Below are 21,579 nucleotides of genomic sequence, written 5' to 3'. Positions count from 1 at the left end.
TTGGGTTTTCGCCTATTGGGAGAATTTTATTATGATATTCAGGCCCCCATTCATCTCTTCTGAATTTTGGTAAGTCTTAACAATCATAATATGCAATCTAGTGCTTAATTATCTGCTGCCTTATGACTCATGAGAATAGTTAAAAATAGGTATCATTTTAAATATATTTTCTCTTTGATCCTCAGAGTATACTAGTGAAACAGCAGATACTTTCCCCATTTTTACAAATGAGGAAATTGAGATTTAGAAACAGTAAGTGACTTATCAAAGTAAAATTATAGGTAAATAGGATATGGAATTCAAAATAAGATTTCTATGAGTTTTTCCTTGTTTTTTTTCATATGAAATTTAGTATTTGAAATCTTTTGTAAATATTTTGGAATCTCAAGGGATCTGAGGGATCACTTAGTGAAATTCATATTTCATAAGAATCCCTACTACAAGCATCCCTAAAAAGTGGTCATCCATGCTTTTTGTTGGAGACTACTACTAGTAAATATGCTTACTGATTCCTAAATCCATTCTCTTTTTGCTTACTTTGGTTAGAAATTTTCACTTTACATTGAACCTGGAATCTACCACTCCATCCTAGTTTTTCCCCATAGCAAGGAAACAAGATAATTTTAATTCCTTTTCCCTTTAAATGATAGACATAAACTAATCATTCTAATCAAAACATAATGTAATCTGTAATATGAGGATATTGGTTTAGATGACCTCAGATCCTTTCTTGCTCTAAAATTCTGTGATTATTTGATTTCAGGATTAAGCAATTCATGGTAGAATACTCTTGATACATGTAACCCTTCTCCCTAAAAGAATTACTGATATAGAAGAACTCAGTTGATAAATTTATTTTAAGAAAAATGAAAGTTCATTAAAGCAATCTAGGTCCAAGTTAAGAGTGCTTCATCAGTAGATAACATCAAATAAAGTACTCTTTTAAAAACTTAATATCCTAAATAATCCTATATTTCCCTTTTTCAAATTCAGAAAAAACTTATGACCACTGACTTTAAGTCCTCAAACTCCAGTGCATTTTCAAAATCCAGTTAGGAATGCCAAAATCAATTCTAGAGGTGATCTTGCTATTCTTGGTTTTTTTTTTTATTTTAAATCTGTTTCTGTCTTTTTTTTTTTAATAGGTGAAAAACCTTTTGAATGTCCAAATTGTCATGAACGTTTTGCTAGAAATAGCACACTCAAATGTCATTTGACTGCATGCCAATCTGGTGTGGGGGCTAAAAAAGGAAGAAAGAAGCTTTATGAATGTCAGGTATGTGAAGTTTGATCTTTTCCTCCCTTTTTCAGAGTGTGTCTCATAAATATTTGAAAGAGAGACTTCATTTTTCCCTCCTTGCTCACAGAAGAGGTTTAATTTAAGTATGGTAGGTTTGAAAACTGATAAGGGAAAACCATTATTTTCATTCTTGGTGGCAAATGGAGGCAGGATAGCTCAACCCCAGGACAGAAAGATTTTTATTTACTAGATTTCTGTAACTGTTACAAAAGCTCTGTAATCCCAGATCATCATAACAGCTCCTAGAGGTGGTACTTTTTAAAAATGTTATTTTTATTTTACTTTTTCAATTATATGCAAAGATAGTTTTCAACAATTATCATTTTGTAAACTTTTGAGTTGCACATTTTTTTTAACCTCCCTCCTTTCCCTTCCCCCCTCCCTAGGACAACAAGTTATCTAATATAAACTATACTTGAACAATCATGTTAAACATATTTCTATCTTAGTTGCATTGAGGAAGAAAAATGAGAGAAAGAAAAGAACATAAAATAAATTTTAAAAAGTGAAAAGTTTGCTTTGGTCTGCATTCATCTCTATAGTTTTTTTGGGGGGGAGGGGGCAGAGAATGTTGATGGCATTTTCCACACAAGTATTAAGTGTCTTGAGATGAGATTTGAACTTGGGTCCTGACTCCAGGGCCCTCTGTCTACTGCACCACCTAGCTACCCCTAGAGTAGTACTTTTTATTGAAAAAATTCTCGAGTTAATTCAGTACCATTTCATGTTTTTTCCTAACTTAGATTTGTGCCAACTATTATTGAAAATTGCTTCACCAGTCAGTCATTACTGAACTTTTGTTAGCTGCCATTGTATTTCATCAGAAATGCCAAGGGATTGGTTAAAAAATGAGCAAGTCATTACTACTTTTCACCAAAAATGGTCAAAGTATTAATTGTCTCCTCTTACTACTATAAAATTTCTGAAAGAATTTGATTATAAATACTGAAATTTTATTCCAGACACTGAATAAGTATAGTCTCCTTTGAATTTTAATTAATTAGTTTTTAGGTTCTTTAAATCAAGGCTTTTAATAGCTTGAAACATTGTAAGTAGCTCCAATTTAATTTTAAAGACCATTTCCTCTTACATAAATCAACAAGAATGACCATTACGTTATGTTCATTTGAATAGAAGATTGCTGTCATAATCAGTATCACATATTTCAGTACCTGAATATGTTATCTGGGAGCAAGTTTAAAGATAACAAATTTCTCTTTTAACATGAAATTTTTTCTTTTAAAATTCATTCAGGGAAGCTAAGTGGGCACAGTGTAGAAAGCACTGGTCCTGGAGTCAGGAGTACCTGAGTTCAAATCCAGGCTCAGACAACTTAATAATTACCTAGCTGTGTGGCCTTGGGCAAGTCACTTAACCCCATTGCCTTGAAAAAAAATCTTTAAAAAAATCAAGATGTTGTTGCTGCCCTCAGGAATTTTATGGTCTACTTATTTTTAATCTTTCCTGCTATATTTAACAGATATTAAAATTGATAAATGCTAAGTATCTGTTTTGTGCTAGGTTACTAGAGATGCAAGTATGAAAAGCCCCAAAGTCTCCTGACTTCATAGTTCTTATTTTAATATGTGAATAAATACAATAAATAAAATAGTATACAGTTAGTGCCATAGAAAGGTTTGAGCTGTCATAGAAATTCAAAGGAAGAAGTGGTAGAAATACTTCATGGATAAAGAGATGTATACTGACAGTAAAGGGAAAGAAGGAAGGCACTGAGAAACAAATGGTTCTATTTGAAGCTTAGGGTATATGTAGGAAATAAAACTGGGAAGGCAGATTGATACTATATCTTTTGACTACCTTTTGTGGGGGGGGGTTGTTTGGCACTATATCAAGGTTCTTGAATGCTCACTAGACCCAAGTATTTGTGCTTATTCAACATCTGTGACTTTTCAGTATAGAGAATAAGTAGGAATAATATTATGTTTTATGCCATTGGCAGAAGTATGTGACTTTTAATTAATTCAAGGAATAATTTAAATCGTTCTCATAAAATTTCTTCACATCTAGATTGTTTCCTTAGAGTAGTATTTTCTTTCCCAATTGGATATAATTCCTTTTTTAACTAAGAAATGATAGTTCAGAATATACAAACCATTTGTCTCAATCCTATAAGATAGACATTTCCCACTGAATTGAGGAGTTAGCTTTTAATTTTTTTTAAAACTCATGAAAACTCTCCAGTAATGCAAGCAAGAAAAAGAACTTAATCCTTTTACAGTTAATTCATTATATTCCTAACATATTATCAGTTTGTTTTAAAGAATATTCTTCCAAAGAAGTATGCATTAGTTTGAAAGTTTGTCATGTGCTTAATATTTTCAGGTCTGTAACAGTGTATTTAACAGCTGGGACCAATTCAAAGATCACTTGGTAATCCACACAGGAGATAAACCCAATCATTGTACCTTATGTGACTTATGGTTTATGCAAGGAAATGAACTAAGGAGACATCTCAAGGAAATGCACAACATTTCAGAACGAATAGTGACAGAAGAGCTTCTTTCTGTAGAGACAGTGGAAACTGAACCCGTGACATCAATGACTATTATAGAACAAGTGGGGAAGGTGCATGTATTGCCATTGCTTCAGGTCCAAGTGGATTCAGCCCAAGTAACTGTGGAACAAGTCCATGCAGATCTGTTAGAGGACAATCAGGTACAAGGCACACAGGTGGAGGAGCTACCAGAACAGGTCCAAGTTAGTTATTTAGAAGTGGGTCGAATTCATACAGAAGAAGGGACCGAAGTACATGTGGAGGAGCTACATGTTGAACGTGTAAATCAAATGCAAATGGAAGTACAGGATGATCTTCTAGAAGAAGCCGACCTAGAACAAGGGGACCCTGAAATCATGGACCAGGGAGAATTAGAAGAGAGTAAACAGAGCCAAGCAGATGCTGCTGAGGCCAATAAGGAAGATCACGAACAAGGTGAAGATTTAAAAACTGAACCAGTGGTAGATGGACAGACTTTAAAAACACAAACCTAGGACAGAACAGTTGTGCCATTTTAGGATGAAATACCAAATGAATATTTTTTTTAATTTACATTTTGGGTTTTTGAACTAAGGGCAATGTGATTATTCTTAGGAAAACAGACAGGTGGACCAAAGCTAGAATATTTTCCATACTGCTGAACCGCTCATACTATCCAGAACTGAATTATTTTTTTCTTCTTTTCCACTTAATGCCACAGAGGAGAGAATTTTCCCCAAAATGGAATAGTTTTGAAAAGTTGATTAGTGGAAACTTAAATGGATTGCAACCTTATTATACTGTTCGGTATGAATGTAGCTACCTTCATTGTGATAGTTTCTTCTTACCCAGGTCATTGCCCTTTCTGAAACATTTTACATTTTATAAAATTACATGTGAAATCATTAGAATACATATACATATTCATGTATTCTAATGCATGTTAGAATATGTAGAAAACAGATCTGCATGAACAGAACACATTTGTTACTGTGCAGTAAATTTTAGCTTTTGTTCCCCCACCCCAATATTCAGTGAGGCCAGCTCTGCGGCAGGGACAGAGAAATGGTGTTAAAAGTTTCAGAATGCAAAAAAAAATAATAATAATAAAACCCACACCCATGTGCCTTTTTCAAAACTGACTAAAACTTCTACAAAACTTATTTAGCTCTTTAAGGGTTTGTGTGGTAAAAGAGCAATGTAGATAATGCTATAGTGCTTTATATTTTTGCTTAAAATTGTTAGCTATCAATTCTTTTTCACTTAAGTTTGATTTCATACTGTGGCAGTTTTTTAAAGGGCCATTTACAAATTGGGAGATTTGGCTGCATCTGTGGTAAATTTTATTTGGACAAAAAGTTGCACTAGTATTTTACCACCAGATGAAAAAAAAGATTACAGAAAAGCATCATTTAAAATTAATGTATTTAAAAGCAACTACAGAGAAAAATATGTATATAATATATCAGGCTTTGGTTTTGAAATGGAACCTTCCCTCCCCCCCATTCTTAATGTAAAGATCTTGTGCTAAATCTTTTAAAGCCATATATATATGAGTGCTAAACTGTGGATTTAAAAGTAGGAGTGTAAATATTTTTAATCAGTATTACTTGGAAAATAAAATATAACCAACCACACAAAATAAACCAATGTGATATTATTTCCTTGATCTGGAGATATTTAAATCTTTTGAAAGTAAATTTTAAAAATACTTTATGGTTCTAATGATAGTTTTTTTGTGTGACTGCATGTATCTCATTCTGGTTTGTTTTCTTTTAACGTGCCCAGTATATAAGAGTTAAGTTAGCAATAACAAGTATAAGCCCAAATACAGAGTTCTCAGTAAGGATAAAACCAAGCTTAATAAATGGTTCTTATTGTTTTAGTTTTTTTATTTTCAAATTTGGTTTGATATTTTTATCGTCATAGATTGGAATCCTTTACAAACCCAATTAAGGAGAGGGAAAGGGAACTCTAAATTACATGACTAACAATTCCAATATAGATTTCAAAGTGCATGGGAAAGACGATCCACTAAAATCATTTAAAGTGATTCTAATGTCAGTGATATCTCCTTTGTAAAGCACAGAAGCAAATTACCTACTTAGCTCTTTTGTGAACTAGAAAGTGTTAAACAAAAACAATGGAATTTTATAAATGTTATAGATTCTTATATATGTGTGTGTGTGTATATATATATTTATATATACTCAGAAACACCCCCCCCCCAAAATTTGGCAGTTTTCTGTAACTATTCTATATAATTAATTCACTAAAGAATTTATTATGGAGCCATTTAATATTTATTGCAAAATAATTACATATTAACTGAATTTTCAGTATGCATTTGAGTCCTTGGGGTTCTGAATTAATCAAAACTTTGCCAGATAGGGGTCCTCATACACATTATATAAAAGACTTAATCATAATCTAATGAGTCTGAAACTGAATAGCTCTGGTTGCACCAATCGGGAAAGCTAAAATATGAAACAGGTTTATTTTTAAACATAATCTCCTTTACTTGCAAGAGCTCTGCTCATGAGATGATCAGCTGCAAAGGCACATTGAAGGGTCAGATGTTGCCGCTGAATTTTCAAATTGGCAAAACATTCTAATCTACTTAAGAGTTCTCATCAAAAGAGTTGTTTAAACCAAAGAAAAAATAACCCCACACTCCCCAAACCACAATATATATTTCTTTCTTCCCCACCTAACCCATATTTCTTCCTTAAGGTTTTTGGGGAAAAGACAACTATACTATGACTTCAAATGCTTGTGAACTGTTTCTTTTGGAATTAGATGCTTTCTGAGGATAGTGAAGATTTTTTTTAGTCATTTTGTTTCCAAAGAATCAGCTTGACTGTCCCCTCTGTATCAGGTTATAAAGTCAGGTAAATTTTGAGATCATGTATATACAGTTAATGTGAAACCATTTCAGAAATTTATCTTTTTACTCATTAATATAAGGTTCATATGCTAACTTTTTAAAGCCATATATGTAAGAGTCTGACATTATTAGCATATACCTATTCCCAGGTAGGATGACATTGTATGCAACCTAAGAAAGGAACAAACCTTTTAGATTTTTTAGAGGAGTTAAGTATAAGTAGTGGGGTGAAATATTGGGAAAACACTTAGAATAAGAAGACTCAGAAGTTCAAGATCTGTGTGAAACTAGGAAAGTCCCTTAAGTCTTAACTTTTGTTTTTGTAAAATGAGGATAATCAGCATGACCTACCTACCTCAGGAAATAGTTACTGATATTGTACTCTCACAGTGATTCTCCAGGGAAGATCTCCACTTTCTCTATATCTTTAAAGAACTATTTTGAAAGAAATTTCTTTTCTTCCATTTCCTTAATCCTTAATATAGTAAATATGATGGACTAAACCTTATCTACGAGAGTGCTATGCTAATGTGCATCTTGAGCAGTTAAACTGCCATAACAGAAATCTAAGTTCAAACCCTCACTCTCTTAATTACTTACCTGTGCCATTGGGACGCCTTTTCTATAAAAGACATTCTCTCCAAGGGCCTTTATACCTCAGTGTTCACATTCTTAAGATCTAAATCATAGGTGGATTTTTTTAGGTTTTTTTTTTGCAAGGGTTAAGTGGCTTGCCCAAGGCCACACAGCTAGGTAATTATTAAGTGTTTGAGACCGGATTTGAACCCAGGTACTCCTGACTCCAGGGCCAGTGCTTTATCCACTGCACCACCTAGCCACCCCTAAATCATAGGCATATTAACGTAACCCTGAAACATCCTAGCATCTATTGAATACCTTTTTGTCAAGTACATTTAGTATCACTATGTGTACTGACTTGGGGACCTTCATGTAGTAATCAGAATCTCTTCAGAGCAGGAGAGTATTTTCCTTGGACCTCACAGTTTATTTGGATCCCCTTTTGCACATAGAAGAAGGACAAAGAAATTTTGTGTTTAGTAGTGGTTGTTTTGTCATATCCACCCCCTTTGACCCCATTGACATTTTAGGTTTTTCAAGGCAATGGGGTTAAGTGGCTTGCCCAAGGCCATACGGCTAGGTATATTGACATTTTCTTGGCAGAGATTCTGAGTAGTTTGCTACTTTACAGATGAGGAAACTGATGCAAATAGTTAAGTGACTTGCTCAGGGTTCCATAGCTAGTAAGTGAGGTTGGATTTGAATTTGAGTCTGAGTCTAGGTACCCTGGAATTAGTGCCTGTTATTAAATGTTACTGTGAGAAGATAAAGGTACTTAAAGTCTTATTCATTACAAATTCAAATATTTATTTTTGCCTTTTGCAAGGTGTTTTATTAAGCCCTCCAACAGGGCAATGTATGTATTACATCTTTGCAAAGTAAGTCTTTTCAAGAAAATGTGTGAAAATTCAGGAATGGGGAAAGACCTGTATAGCCAGTAGCAAATTGGACTTGTTATGAAGGAAACTAGTGATCAGAGGGACCAGGGATCTCTGAGGCCCACTTGAGCAAATGTCTGGAAACGAGATGTCATGTCATATATATGGAACAGTGAGACATCTATTATGGATCAGAGATTACCTAAGGTTGTTGTATGCAAGGCAAATGGGGTTAAATAACTTGCCCAAGGCCACACAGCTAGGTAATTAAGTTTCTAAGACCTGATTTGAGATACTCCTGACTGATCCACTATGCCACCCAGCTTCCCTTCAGTGCCTAAGGAATGATAATACAAAGTATTTAAATTAGAAAGCCCAATTGTGGAGAACATTAAAATACCTTTATCCTGGGAGTGATGAAGTGCTGTGGACAAGTTTGAGAAGGGAGAACCAGAAGAGTCACTTGGGCTGCTGTGTGGGAATTGGAGTAGAGGAGTGGGAGTCAGGAAAATTAAGCGATTATGGCAGTCCACTTGGTTAGAGGAAAATAATAAGACTTTGTGTTATTAGATCATTAAGGTGATGCTCTCCCCAAAAACTAAAAAAACCCAACTATGACTAGAATTTACTCCTGGTTGTTTGGACTATGGATTAAGAATTGATAGATTTGGGGCAGCTAGGTGGTGAAGAAAAGAGTACTGACTGTGGAGTCAGGGGGACCTGAGTTCAAATGTGGCCTATGTAACCTTAGGCAAGGCAACCCCATTGCCTTGCAAAAACTAAGAAAATACAGAATTGGGGTGGATTTTAATCCTAATTCAGTTGTTCATTTTAGCAAGGTGCAGGACCTTAAGAGAATTGTGGTTTTTCTCTTTTAGTAACGTCAAATTTGCATTCATTTTTATTTTAAAGTTCATATTGAGGGTTCAAGGATCTAGAATTTTAAGGCACATTAAAGGTCATCTGGTCCAGTCTATAAATGAGGAAACTGAGGCCCCAGAGTGGAAGGGACTTGCAGACAGATGATAGGTGGCAGTACCAGAGATACTTGCTCTTTTAACATACAATCTCACTTTATAGCTTATAGTTATTATCAATTCAAGGATAATATTTATTCATTATTCACACAGATAAGCTAAAATTAAGATCTAATTTGAATCTGATGTTCAGTTGTGAACTTCACAGTCCCCCACAGTCCCTGAACTGGTTTGCCATTTCCTTCTCCAGCTCATTTTACACATGAGGAACTGGGGCAAACAGTTAAGTGACTTGCCAGGGTCGAGTATGTGTGGTCAGATATGAATTCAGGAAAATGAGCCTCCCTGTTTCAGCCCCAGCACTGTCTGCTGTTTCTCTAAACAGCTGGTTGAATCTGATATAAATTGCAAAAAGCATTTGAGGCTAACTGCTCCTACTTTCATCTATAATAATAAATTAGGGTAAATAATATTAAGGATTCAAGTAGAAAACAACCCACAGGAATTAAACTAAATCAAATTAGCTGCTTTGTCACAAAGCAGTTTAACTTAGAACGACCAGCCTTAGTTCCCAGTTGCCAGAACTATGTGTAGCTTGTTAGATATATCTGAAGTCATTATCCCTGAACTGAAGAATTAATGATTTGATGAGTATGTAAGTGCTTCATAAATGTTGTTTACTTAAATCTTTTTAACATTTCTGAAGTGTAGTGGGCAGGTAGGAAATCCTTTTCCCCAAGCTGGTTTTCATACTTTCTTACAATTTCACATGACACAGCAATGAATGGCATGTGTAACTACAACCAAAGCTAAAATAATCATTCTAAAAATAACACTGGAAAAAAGTCATAGTTAACATGTTATCAAATTTTATATTTTAAAATGAGATAACATTAACATTAAAAGATTTATAAAAAGTTATTCCTCAGGGGCAGCTAGGTGGTGTAGTGGATAAAGCACTGGCCTTGGAGTCATTAGTACCTGGGTTCAAATCCGGTCTCAGACACTTAATAATTACCTATTTGTGCAGCCTTGGGTAAGCCACTTAATCCCATTTGCCTTGCAAAAACCTAAAAAAAAAAGTTATTCCTCACTTGGAGAACACTGTAGGGGAAGACATACAGAGATCATTCAAGAAAACTTATCAAATATGTGGGAAATGACCATATTTTAATTCTTTCTAGAAAACCATAATATTTAGCCTTGCTTGAAGCTATTGACTGTGACCTTGGGCAAGTCACCTCTCCATCAATTTCCTCCTCTATAAAATGATGCAATTTGACACTTAGCTCAAAGTGTTCTTTTAATTTCAAAAATTCTGTATGTTAAAAAGTTTCATTGATTTTCAGTAAACAATAGATTGTCTTAATCTAAGTTGCAGAGAAGTTGCTGATTTGAATAGATAGGATTTTCCTTATCTGGAATATGAGATACAATGATAAAAATTCATTCTTTAAAAAAAGCAACTTTTTTTTCAGACATATAACTCATTTTTATTTAGAGGATTCAACACAGCTTCTCTTTAAAAAAAATCAGCTTGGGAATACCATGTATCTAGTATTAAAACTTTACTGCAAACTAGGAATGTTAGGCTTTAAAATCAATTCAGACCTGTCATACTTCTGCTCTTAAACTTCTTCAAAATGGTCTCATTCTATAATTTCAGAATCTGACATTTCATATATATATATATTTTTTTCAAAGATTCCAAACTAATTTTAAAGAACTTGGGCAAGTCAAAAGATCTAGCAAATTTGCATGGCTGGAATATATACTTTTGTCCTATTTCCATTCCAAAATCCCCACCAAAAAAAAATTAAGAAAATAATTAGAAAACACATATAGATAAGGTGATGGCTTGTTCAGTCACCTCTTCAAAAGCAACTTCTTGAAGGTTTTTTTTTGTTTGTTTTTGCAAGGTAATGGGGTTAAGTGACTAAGGCCACATAGATAAATATTGTGTGTCTGAAACTTGTATTTTAACTTGGATCCTTTGGATTCCAGGACTGGTGCTCTATCTACTGCCCCACCTAGCTGTCCCTCTAGAAGGTTTTTGAAATAGAATACTTTTTAAACGTGAAAAGATAAGAATAAGGAAACAATATATCAAGAAAATCAGGGGCTGCTAGGTGGCGTAGTGGATAAAGCACCGGCCTTGGAGTCAGGAGTATCTGAGTTCAAATCCGGTCTCAGACACTTAATAATTAACTAGCTGTGTGGTCTTGGGCAAGCCACTTAACCCCATTTGCCTTGCAAAAACTAAAAGAAAAAAGAAAAAAAAATCAATCTGATCCCTTTCATGAATTCAAATTGACTTAATACTGGTGTTTTATTTAATTGCAGGCCATGCATTAAATGCCAAATTATGAATTCCCTCTAAGCTAGGTCAATTAAGTTCCAGTAGGATATAACTGGAGGACAGGAAACACCATTTTTGTTCTTGAATTCAGTGTCTGGCAGATCAACAAGCTGAATAAATACTTGTTGAATTCTACATTCATAGCTGGTACATTATCATTCCCATTGGTGCTAAGATGTTGATGTGAGCTAGACAGATTGGCATATCAGGCTACATCAGAATTGCAATGATGGCTATGAATTTTTGTTATTTTAGAGGAAATGATTAAGTTTTATGTCTGTCAATATAGCTAGAAAATGATATATAAATGTATATATGAATATATACAGATATATTTATATATACATGGGTATACATTTGTATAGAAGTATTTTTTCAGGGTATTTGGAGGAATCTGTTTAGGCCCAGTAACTAATGTGCAGTTTATTGAGCATCAAGAACAAATAGCATCAAAACTAATTACTTCCATTTTTAAAGATGCTTATAACAATCAGCTCTCATAGGGGGAAAATTTACATACAACTCACTTTTAAGTTTAATCTGCATTATTAACATCATCTTCATCAGTTAGGACCATGCAATCAGCAAAATAATATAAGCCCTGGTTTGTACAATTTGCCGATTTCCATGATTTAAATGGACTCACTGAAAATTTATAATGGAAATAGGCTCTAAATCAGTGCTGCTTGTAGAATAAAAGATGACAAAACTCAACAATCTAAATGGGTCCAAAATATGCATCTGTTCTTAGTTTTTCACAATTAGGACCTCAAATATTTCAGATAATCACCTTTGATGCTACACTTTTGTCTAAAGTTCAAATTGATTAACCTTCAATTAATACTGAAAATGTCCTCAAGGACCTAAAGAGACCATAAAGAATAATGGATATATCTTTTTATTTAAATTATTATATAAAAGTTTGTTAGCATTTTTAAAATTTGAGGTGGAAAGCATAGTATTGAACAAACTTTGCTTGCAACTTGTTGGGTAGGATTAAGTTTAAAAAATGACTATACATGTGGGTGTATTTTTTTTTACTTGTGAAGGTCAGGTACTAGTTTTTTTTATTTTATTTTTGCAAAGCAAATGGGGTTAAGTGGCTTGCCCAAGGTCACACAGCTAGGTAATTATTAAGTGTCTGAGACCGGATTTGAACCCAGGTACTCCTGACTCTAAGGCCGGTGCTTTATCCACTATGCCACCTAGCCGCCCCCAGGTACTAGTTTTTAATAAATAATAATAAGTGATAATTACCCAGGACTAAGTAGCTGACTGTACTTTAGTATCATTGGATGTGAAGATGCTTTGCTAAGTTGCAAAAGAGACAATATAATGGATATTGCATTAGATTTGAATGATCTTGATTCAGATCTTACCTGTCACTGGCTATGACCTTAGGTAAATTACTTTCCTTCTAAGCCTCGATTTTTTTGCTTTATCAATTAAATGAAAAGTTGAACTACAATGACCTCAAAGGTCTCATCTAGGTCTGTCTTTACCCTAAGAAATTTATGAGAGTTATATGTCATTACCATACCTCAAGGGGACATTTATTAATACTGGAGGTATAGGTGGCAGAAGATATCAGTTATATTTCAGATGCAAAGTCATACTGAATAATTTTAGGCAAGTCACATGACATCTGACTTTCAATTCCTTATGGAAGCATTTAATAAACATTCTGGGGAGGATGGGTTGAGGAGAAAATGTGGGAATCCTTTGAAAATTAATTTTTTTCAGAGTATCTAGGAGAGGTTCAGAATATATAAGGTGATGGTGCTGGGTGGTAACAGACAATCATTGGTCTATCAGTTGAAAGAATAGGCTGTTTTTCAGGCATTTTGGTTGTGTTTGACTCTTTGTGATCAACTTACTTTGGGTTTTCTTGGCAAAGATAGTGGAGCAGTTTGCCATCTTTTCCAAATCATTTTACAAATGAGGAAACTAAGGCAAGTAGGGATAAATGACTTATCCAGTCACAGAGTAAGTTTGAACTCAAGTTTTTCTGGCATCAGCTCTGGTGCTCTATCCACTGTACCATCTAATGCCTAGCAGCAACAAATCTGAACACTAATTCAATTTTCCAATAAAGAAATCAAAATCATTAATTAGAGAAATGCAGATATCTTACACTTAACATGATTGAAGGGGAAAGTGACAAATGTTGGAGGGAATGTGAAAGCTGCTTATTCATATCCTTTGACCATTTATCAATGAGGAATGACTTATTTATAGATTTGACAAAGTTTTTTTTTTAGGTTTTTTTTTAGGTTTTTTCAAGGCACATGGGGTTAAGTGGCTTGCCCAAGGCCACACAGCTAGGTAATCATTAAGTGTCTGAGACCAGATTTGAACCCAGGTACTCCTGACTCCAAGGCCAGTGCTTTATCCACTACACCACCCAGCTGCCCCAAAACGACAAAGTTCTTAATAGATTTGATTATGAGCAACTCTTATCTGAGAAACTATTAAAATTTTCCCCAATTTTTTGTTTGCCTTCTGATCTTGGCTCTGGATTTTTTGAGTACAAATTCTTTTTAACTTAATGCAATCAAAATCATCCATTTTATAATTCATACTGCTATCTCATTCATAAATTGTTTGCTTATCCAATAATCTGATAAAAAATGTTTTATGTTCTTCAGGTTTTTTTTTTTTTGTAATAACTTTACATCTAGGATATATATCCATTTTGACCTTGGTAAATGGTATAAGATATTGGTCTTATGCCCAATTTATACCACATTGCTTTCCAGTTTTCTCAGCAATTTTTACCAAATAATGAATTTTTATCCCAAGATGTAAGTTTTTAAATTTGTCAAATACAAGGATACTCTACTCATTTGCTGCTGTAAATTATATATTTATTCTGTTCCATTGATCTTTCTTTTTACTCAGTACCAGATTGTTTTGATAATAACTATTTTTAAAGCTTACCTGATGCTTTTTTCTTTTAAAATTTTTTTTGCATCACAAACACTAACTAGCAATTCCATACTCCCTCTTGCCCGAAATCGAAGTCTTCCTTTAGAACCAATAAGTGTTGTCAAGGAGGACAAATCACTTGGCTATGACAAGATAGGCCCTTTCTGCACCCTGAGGACATCACCTGTTTCTCAAAAGATGGGAGGTTTGCTTTATCAGCAGCTTTTTGAAGTCATGATCAGTTTCTGCATTGATCAGAGCTCTGAAGTCTTTAAAGGTTGTCTTCCTTTTTTAATATTATTTGTTATTTCTTAGAGAAATAATAGATGATTTCTTTCAGTTTCAGAAATTTAGTAGTCTTCTATGCTTTTTCTAAAGTTACAGGTGGATCTCTGCAATGCATTTAATCAACTCAACCAATCAATTAGCATTTATTTGGTTCCTTCTGTTTGTCAGGCCCTGTGCTCATGGATGTAAATCAATAGCATTGTGCTTTTGTACCTGTTAGACATTTCAGTTTATCCAGAAAAATTAGACATAATAGCCACCTAGAGGCTTTTCAGCTTCTATATCACACAAGTGTACTCTGTATAGAGTTACAAAGTCCAATTGCTTATCATTGTAAATCATTTATTCTGAGATGTGCGATCTGTAATATGTTTCGATTTGCTTCTAAAGAAGAGTAATTTTAACGGCTCTGTCTAATCTAAAAACCTAGATTGTTTCAATAGTTTATATCATCCTGAGAGGCAGTAAGATTAAGAGGCTGGAGAAGTGAATTGAAAGCCAGAAAGATGAAGGTTCAAGCTCTCCATCTGACATGAGTTGACTAAGCCCTTGGCTTGGACCTTTTCAGACACTAAGGGCAACTGTTGTAATGTACTTAGCTTGAAATGAATTGCTTAAACTGCCAATGCTCTGGGCAACTTTCTAAGCCCTGTCTATAAGTTGCAGAAACCTTTATTGATAGCCAGAGTTCCCTGTTCAGATATACCTTGGCTATTGTGGGTTCAGTTCTAGACTACTTCAATAAAGTGAATATTGCAATAAAGTCACATGATTCTTTTGGTTTTCCAGTGTATATAAATATATGCTATTATTATACTATATTGTAGTTTATACTGAGTGCAATGTAGTATGTCTAAAAAATGTAATTAAAAAATGAAATACTTTATTGTTTAAAAGAATTGCTAACCATCATCTGAACCTTCAGCAGGTCCTGATCTTTTTCCTGGTAGAGTGACTTACTTGCCTTTATTTTGATGACTACTGATTCCTCAGGGTGGTGATTATTAAAGGTTGGAGTGGCTGTGGTGATTTTTTTTTTAGGTTTTTTGCAAGGCAATGGGATTAAGTGGCTTGCCCAAGGCCACACAGCTAGGTAGTTATTAAGTATCTGAGGTTATATTTGAACTCGGGTCCTCCTGACTCCAGGGCTGGCACTCTATCCACTGCACCACCCAGTGGCCCCAGCTGTGGTGATTTTTAAAAATAGGACAACAATGAAGTTTTCCCCATTGATTGACTTGTCATTTTACTTGATCAGTAGTTCCATGGAGCTGTCAGGACACATACATTTATGGATTAAGTTTGCTATCTTATATGGGTAAAGAACAAAATACAATAATAACAAAGATCCCTGATCACAGACCACCAAAACAGAGATACAATAATGAGAAAGTTAGAAATATTGTGGGAATAAGCAAAAAAAAAGCACCAATAGACTTGATCAATACAAGGGTTGCCACAAACCTTCAATTTGTAAAAAATGCAATATCTTCGATGCTCAATAAAGCAAGGTGCAATAAAATGAGGTATACTTCTACCAATGAAATCACAGTTCCTGTCTCTGTTCCTCTCTTTTTGACTCTGATATTTTATTTAGTCTCTGTGAATTCCCTTATATAGACTACTGTTAGTCATGAATATATGTTGCCATGTAGGTCCCAGGTCTGCCATGGTTCAAGAGAACCTGAGTTCATCAACTTTTAGGGCAGAATGTACACATACATTTTACAAGTATCAAATAGACTTTTATAGCCTATCACCAGGTATTGGCAAATTTATTAAGAAGAAAGTTGAAATTCTCCTTTGCCAATGTAATTAGTAGATCTTTTTGTGGTCCCTCCATGGTCACTAAGACATTTTGATTTCATTTCCCCTTTCTGTTTCATATTGAAAAATAGAATTTCAGGGAATGGTTATCACATTTCCTGTCCAATTTCCTGCTGGAAACAAATCCTTTCTACAACAAATAGTTGTCTAGCCTCTGTTGGAAACCTTCCAATGGTGAGAAACTTTTTGAACAGAAGAAAATATACTCCCACGTAAGAGGGAAAATGAACAAGAATGACTGGACTAAAAATCTTTTTTTTTCTTTTTTTTAAATTTATTTTTATTAAAGATATTTGACTTTTACAATTTTCCCCCCAATCTTACCCCCCCCCCCCCATGGAAAGCAATCTGTCAGTCTTTACTTTGTTTCCATGTTGTACATTGATCCAAATTGAGTGTGATGAGAGAGAAATCATATCCTTAAAGAAGAGACAAGAAGTCTAAGAGGTAACAAGATCAGACAATAAGATACCTGTTTTTTTCCCCTAAATTAAAGGGAATAGTGCACTTTGTTCAAACTCCACAGCTCCTTATCTGGATACAGATGGCTCTCTCCTTTGCAGACAGACCAAAATTGTTCCCGACTGTTGGCACTGATGGAATGAGCAAGTCCTTCAAGGTTGAACATCACTCCCATGTTGCTGTTAGGGTGTACAGTGGTTTTTCTGGTTCTGCTCATCTCACTCAGCATCAGTTCATGCAAATCCCTCCAGGCTTCCCTGAAATCCCATCCCTCCTGGTTTCTAATAGAACAATAGTGTTTTATGACATTGGACTAAAAATCTTAAGAGGTAAGAGGAGTGATTGATAATTGTTATATTTTATACCTTGAAATTACTGATTAAACAAATTGTATGAATTAATGTTAAATCTTCAGTTAAAAAGCACTTTAATTTTTCAAATAAAGCATGTAGCATATTGAAAAGCATTTTATGTGTGCATCAATTGATCAACAAAGATTTTATAAAGAAACAGAAATGAAACAGTTCCCATAATAAATGAGGGCCTTTAATAGTGGAATAATGTTAATTCATAAACTTTAAGGCATAAAAGACAGCAAACCAATGATCATTTTTTAGATCTAGAGAGCTGATTAAAAGAGACTATACTCTGAGGCACATTTTAGGGGTGTACAACTGTTACAAATATCTTAAAAAGGAAACTGGAAATGTATTTTATCTGTGATTGTCAATGGAAAGAATCACCATGATCTATTTAACTTCTGGGGGTGGGTATTAATGAGCCAAATAGAGTAGATCCTCAGAATCATGTGCTTCTATTTCTACTTTAACCTGTGCACATCAGTCAAAATAAAAACCACTAAAAATGTAACTTTAGAGCTAGAAAGGGTCTTATAGTTCATTTAGACTTATTTTAGAGATAAGGAAACTTATCCCAAAAAAAGTTAAGTAATCTCAAGGTTTTAGTTAGTCAAAGGTAGAGCTGCAATCAGAATTCAGGCCTGAAATCCAATAGTTGATGTGTGTGTGTGGAGGGAAATTGGGCATAATGTTAAGAAAAGCATAGTATTTAGAACTAATAAGGTCATAACCTCCTGTATTCTGCCATGGTCAGTCCACTTTTATAGTATTATATTCAGTTTTGTTCACTGTGTATCAGGAAGAACATTAATGAACTGCAGTGTCTAGAACAAAAGACTTGATGGGAAATAGCCTAGAATACATACTATGTGAAGTTGGATTAAGGGATCTGGGGATATTTAAGCTAGAGAAAAAAAGACTCAGAGAACATGATAGTTGTCTTTAAGTATTTAAAGTCTGTCACGTGGGAGAGATTAGACTTGGTCTGCTTAACCATAGATGACAGAACTAGGAGCAGCAATGAGTGGAAATTTCAAAATGAAATTTAGGCAGAGCTACCTAAAAGTGGAATGACCTCCCCTGGGAATTAACAGGTGCTTCACTTGTTTTTGTCCTTCCTTCTTAAAGAACACCATGACATCAGGGAGGTGATGTCAAGACATGAATTGGATTTAGCAAGGTGGGTTCTGTGCAGTGTCACCAACCTCACTTTCTCCTTCAGAGCTATCCAAGTCCAATTGTTAGATACAGATTGGGACAACTAGAAATGACCCTGGATATGAGGCCATCAGGGTTAAGTGACTTGCCCAAAGTCACATAGTAAATTTCAAGTGTCTGAGGTGGAATTTGAATTCAGACCCTTCTGACTTTAGGGTCAGTGCTCTATCGACTGTGTGGCACCCAGCTGCCTTGAGTGCTTCATGACAGTAAGGTTGAATTATTCTGTTTTAGGGGGTAATTCAAGAAAATACTGGATAATCCATTTTCCAGAATATTGGGTAGTGGGGGTATTCTTGTTCAGTACAAACAAGATGTTCTCCAAGCTCTCAATTGGATTACTGACTAATAGTCCTGTGCCCATTCCACTAACACAGCATTTTGTTTTCATCCTTTTTTTTAATGACTTGTGTAGAGCTATATGTGATTCTTGACATTTTCTGATTAACTGGCATTTTGACAGCCTGACACCTTGGTAAAATGGATTTCCCAATCATAACATTTTCCATGTAATATGGTTATTCTCAGGTGCAGTGGACAGAACACAGCCTGGAGTCAGGAAGATCTGAGTTCAAGTCTATTCTTAGACATTTCCCCCTAGACAAATCACAGGTTGGCAATCTTCTCACCTGTAAAACAGTAATTACAGGGCGACCCTGAAGTCAGGAGTACCTGGGTTCAAATCCAGTCTCAGACAATAATTACCTAGCTGTGTGGCCTTGGGCAAGCCACTTAACCCCATTTGCCTTACAAAAAAACCTAAAAAAACCCTAACCCCCCCCAGTAATTACAATAGTGCCCACATCATAATAATGTAATAATACTTATAAGCACCTACCATGTACTAGCTCTGGGCTAAGAGCTTTACAAATATCTCATCTAATCCTCATGACATTCTTATGAGGTAGATGCTATAACTTGGCAGGATTGTGATGAGGTTGTTAGAAAGTGCTTAGCACATTACAGATGATAAATAAATGCTTGTTCCTTTCCCCTTTGGAGGTTGGTGTTTTACATTAGAAATGGAGATTCCATGCACATTGAATACTAGCTGCAGCATTTTGACCTCCTACTGACTTGTGGAGAGATAATTAAATCCTGCTACAATTATTGAGATGATTTCAAGTAATCTTATAAATATAATAGAGATGCTTTACATCTTTCCCTGGGTTGCTTTGTGAGTCTTAAAAGTACAAGTTCTTTGGAGCTGTCCAAGGTTTTAATTCACTTCTTGATGAGCAATTGTCATAAAATTTTGTATCTCAGAATAAAATTATTGCTTTATTTGGGGCCCTTAGATCTATCATAAATTATATTACAAATTTAGCAAAGGTTTTTTCCTAATCTGCTGAGTACAAAGTGCTTCATAAATGTATTAGTCCTTCAGGAAGTAGAAGTCAGATGGTGTTTTTCCTGTATACTCTGTGAAATCTGTAACTTTGGTCTTCCTATTCCTCCATGAAATTGTCATTAATCTTACCAAGCTTTTTTATTAGTCCTAAAATTGTACTTGATGTTATGAACAGTAACTACTTTTCAGTCCTGATTTGACATTGGATTAGTAGTTGGCATTTGCTCGTTTGTAAAATGGTGAAATAATGGTTTAGTGCATAGAGATTTATTCTCTGTCCAGACATCCTGGGCTCAGCCTAGCATCTGAAATGTATGGATTGTATAATCCAAGGCAAATCACGTAATTTATCAGTGCCTCAAACAAATTTCAAACGTGTTGATGATCTTTGGAGTATGAATACCTTTTATCAATGAAATCACAGATACTAACCCCCCCCCAAAAAAAAAAGAAAAGGAGGAAATAGTATCTGGTACCTACTTTTGACTGGATGTTCCTGAAGGGGAAGTGGAACTCTAGGGGCCATAGGTCAAAGAGTAAGGCTTCATCTTTTTTTTTAAGTTTTTTTTGCAAGGCAATGGGATTAGGTGACTTGTCCAAGATCACACAGCAAGGTAAATTATTAAATGTCTGAGGTCGAATTTGAACTGAGGTCCTCCAGACTTCAGGCTCGGTGCTCTATCCACCTTCAGCTTCAGCTTTGAAGAAAACAAGTTGGGAAGGTGAGGAAGCACCTTGAGAAGCTCGCAGCACCCCTCCGGTCTCTTGGCCCTGTTCCCCGGGGATGCAATGCCCTTGACGCTGGCAGAGGAGCCCAGGCTGAAGTCTTGGGGAGAGCCTGGCCTCAGCCCTCCGTGACGGCTCCCAGCCGCGTTCACGCACCAGTGTCTGAGTTTTCCAGCACTCTTTAAAACGAACAAACCGATTCCTCCAGCCCCTGCTGGACCTCCACAACTGTCAAAGAATGCCTGAGCTGCAAGCCCCCCCTCCCCGTCCTCTCGCCCCCTTCTGCTTGGCCGCCCCCTCCCAGCTGCGGGCACTGAGCCCACCCGGGCCCCAGCCCAGGGCGCCCCCCTTCTGACCCGGTCGGGTTCCCTGGGCCCCCGCACCCCTCTCCGGGCCCGGCCCCCGACACAGGATTGGCTCTCCCCTGAAAGCCGCCCCGGGACTCGCGGGCCGGGGAGTGGGGAGGCCGGCGGCCGGAGCCTGTCCCGGGCCGGCTAGTCCGCGGCTGCAGCCGAGCCCATCCTCGGCCCCTCGGTCCTGCCGGTGGCCTCGGGGCAACGGCCGGAGCGGCCCCAGAGCCGGAGCGCCGCTCCTCTGGGACCCTCTCCCTCTCCGGGGCGGGGGGAGGCCCCACTCGGGCCGCCTGCCGCCCCCCGCCCTCTTCTCGCCCCGGCTCCCTCTGGGGCGTGGGGGGCCGGCTCTGAGGGCGGGGGCGCCAGTCCGGGGGGCCGGGCCTGGGGAGGAGGAGGAGGAGGAGGAGGAGGAGGAGGAGGAGGAGGAGGAGGAGGAGGAGGAGGAGGAGGAGGAGGAGGAGGAGGAGGAGGAGGAGGAGGAGGAGGAGGAGGAGGAGGAGGAGGAGGAGGAGGAGGAGGAGGAGGAGGAGGAGGAGGAGGAGGAGAGCCCGAGCGGCGGGGCCAGGGGAAGGCAGGTAAGAGCAGGTCGGAGA

The 21,579-nt window shown here is 36.4% G+C and overlaps 1 protein-coding gene across 5 annotated transcripts in view; it reads left to right on the top strand.

Annotated features, from left to right (window-relative positions):
* The window catches only part of ZNF131 (zinc finger protein 131), a 44,818-nt gene extending 25,177 nt beyond the window's left edge, over positions 1–19,641 (top strand). For 2 of the 5 annotated variants that reach the window (XM_074207563.1, XM_074207562.1), the window contains 2 exons: positions 1,146–1,276; positions 3,644–19,563. In XM_074207563.1, the coding sequence (XP_074063664.1) occupies positions 1,146–1,276; positions 3,644–4,309 (797 nt within the window). In that variant the 3' untranslated portion in view covers positions 4,310–19,563. Of the gene's footprint in view, positions 1–1,145; positions 1,277–3,643 lie in introns of all 5 variants that reach the window. The other 3 variants (XM_074207566.1, XM_074207565.1, XM_074207564.1) reach the window with 3 other exon arrangements.
* Positions 19,642–21,579: the final 1,938 nt, after the last annotated feature.

The sequence above is a fragment of the Macrotis lagotis genome, chromosome X (genome assembly GCF_037893015.1).
Source record: "Macrotis lagotis isolate mMagLag1 chromosome X, bilby.v1.9.chrom.fasta, whole genome shotgun sequence".
In the NCBI taxonomy this organism is placed as follows: Eukaryota; Metazoa; Chordata; class Mammalia; order Peramelemorphia; family Peramelidae; genus Macrotis; species Macrotis lagotis.
This window is presented reverse-complemented; position numbering and strand designations above follow the sequence as displayed.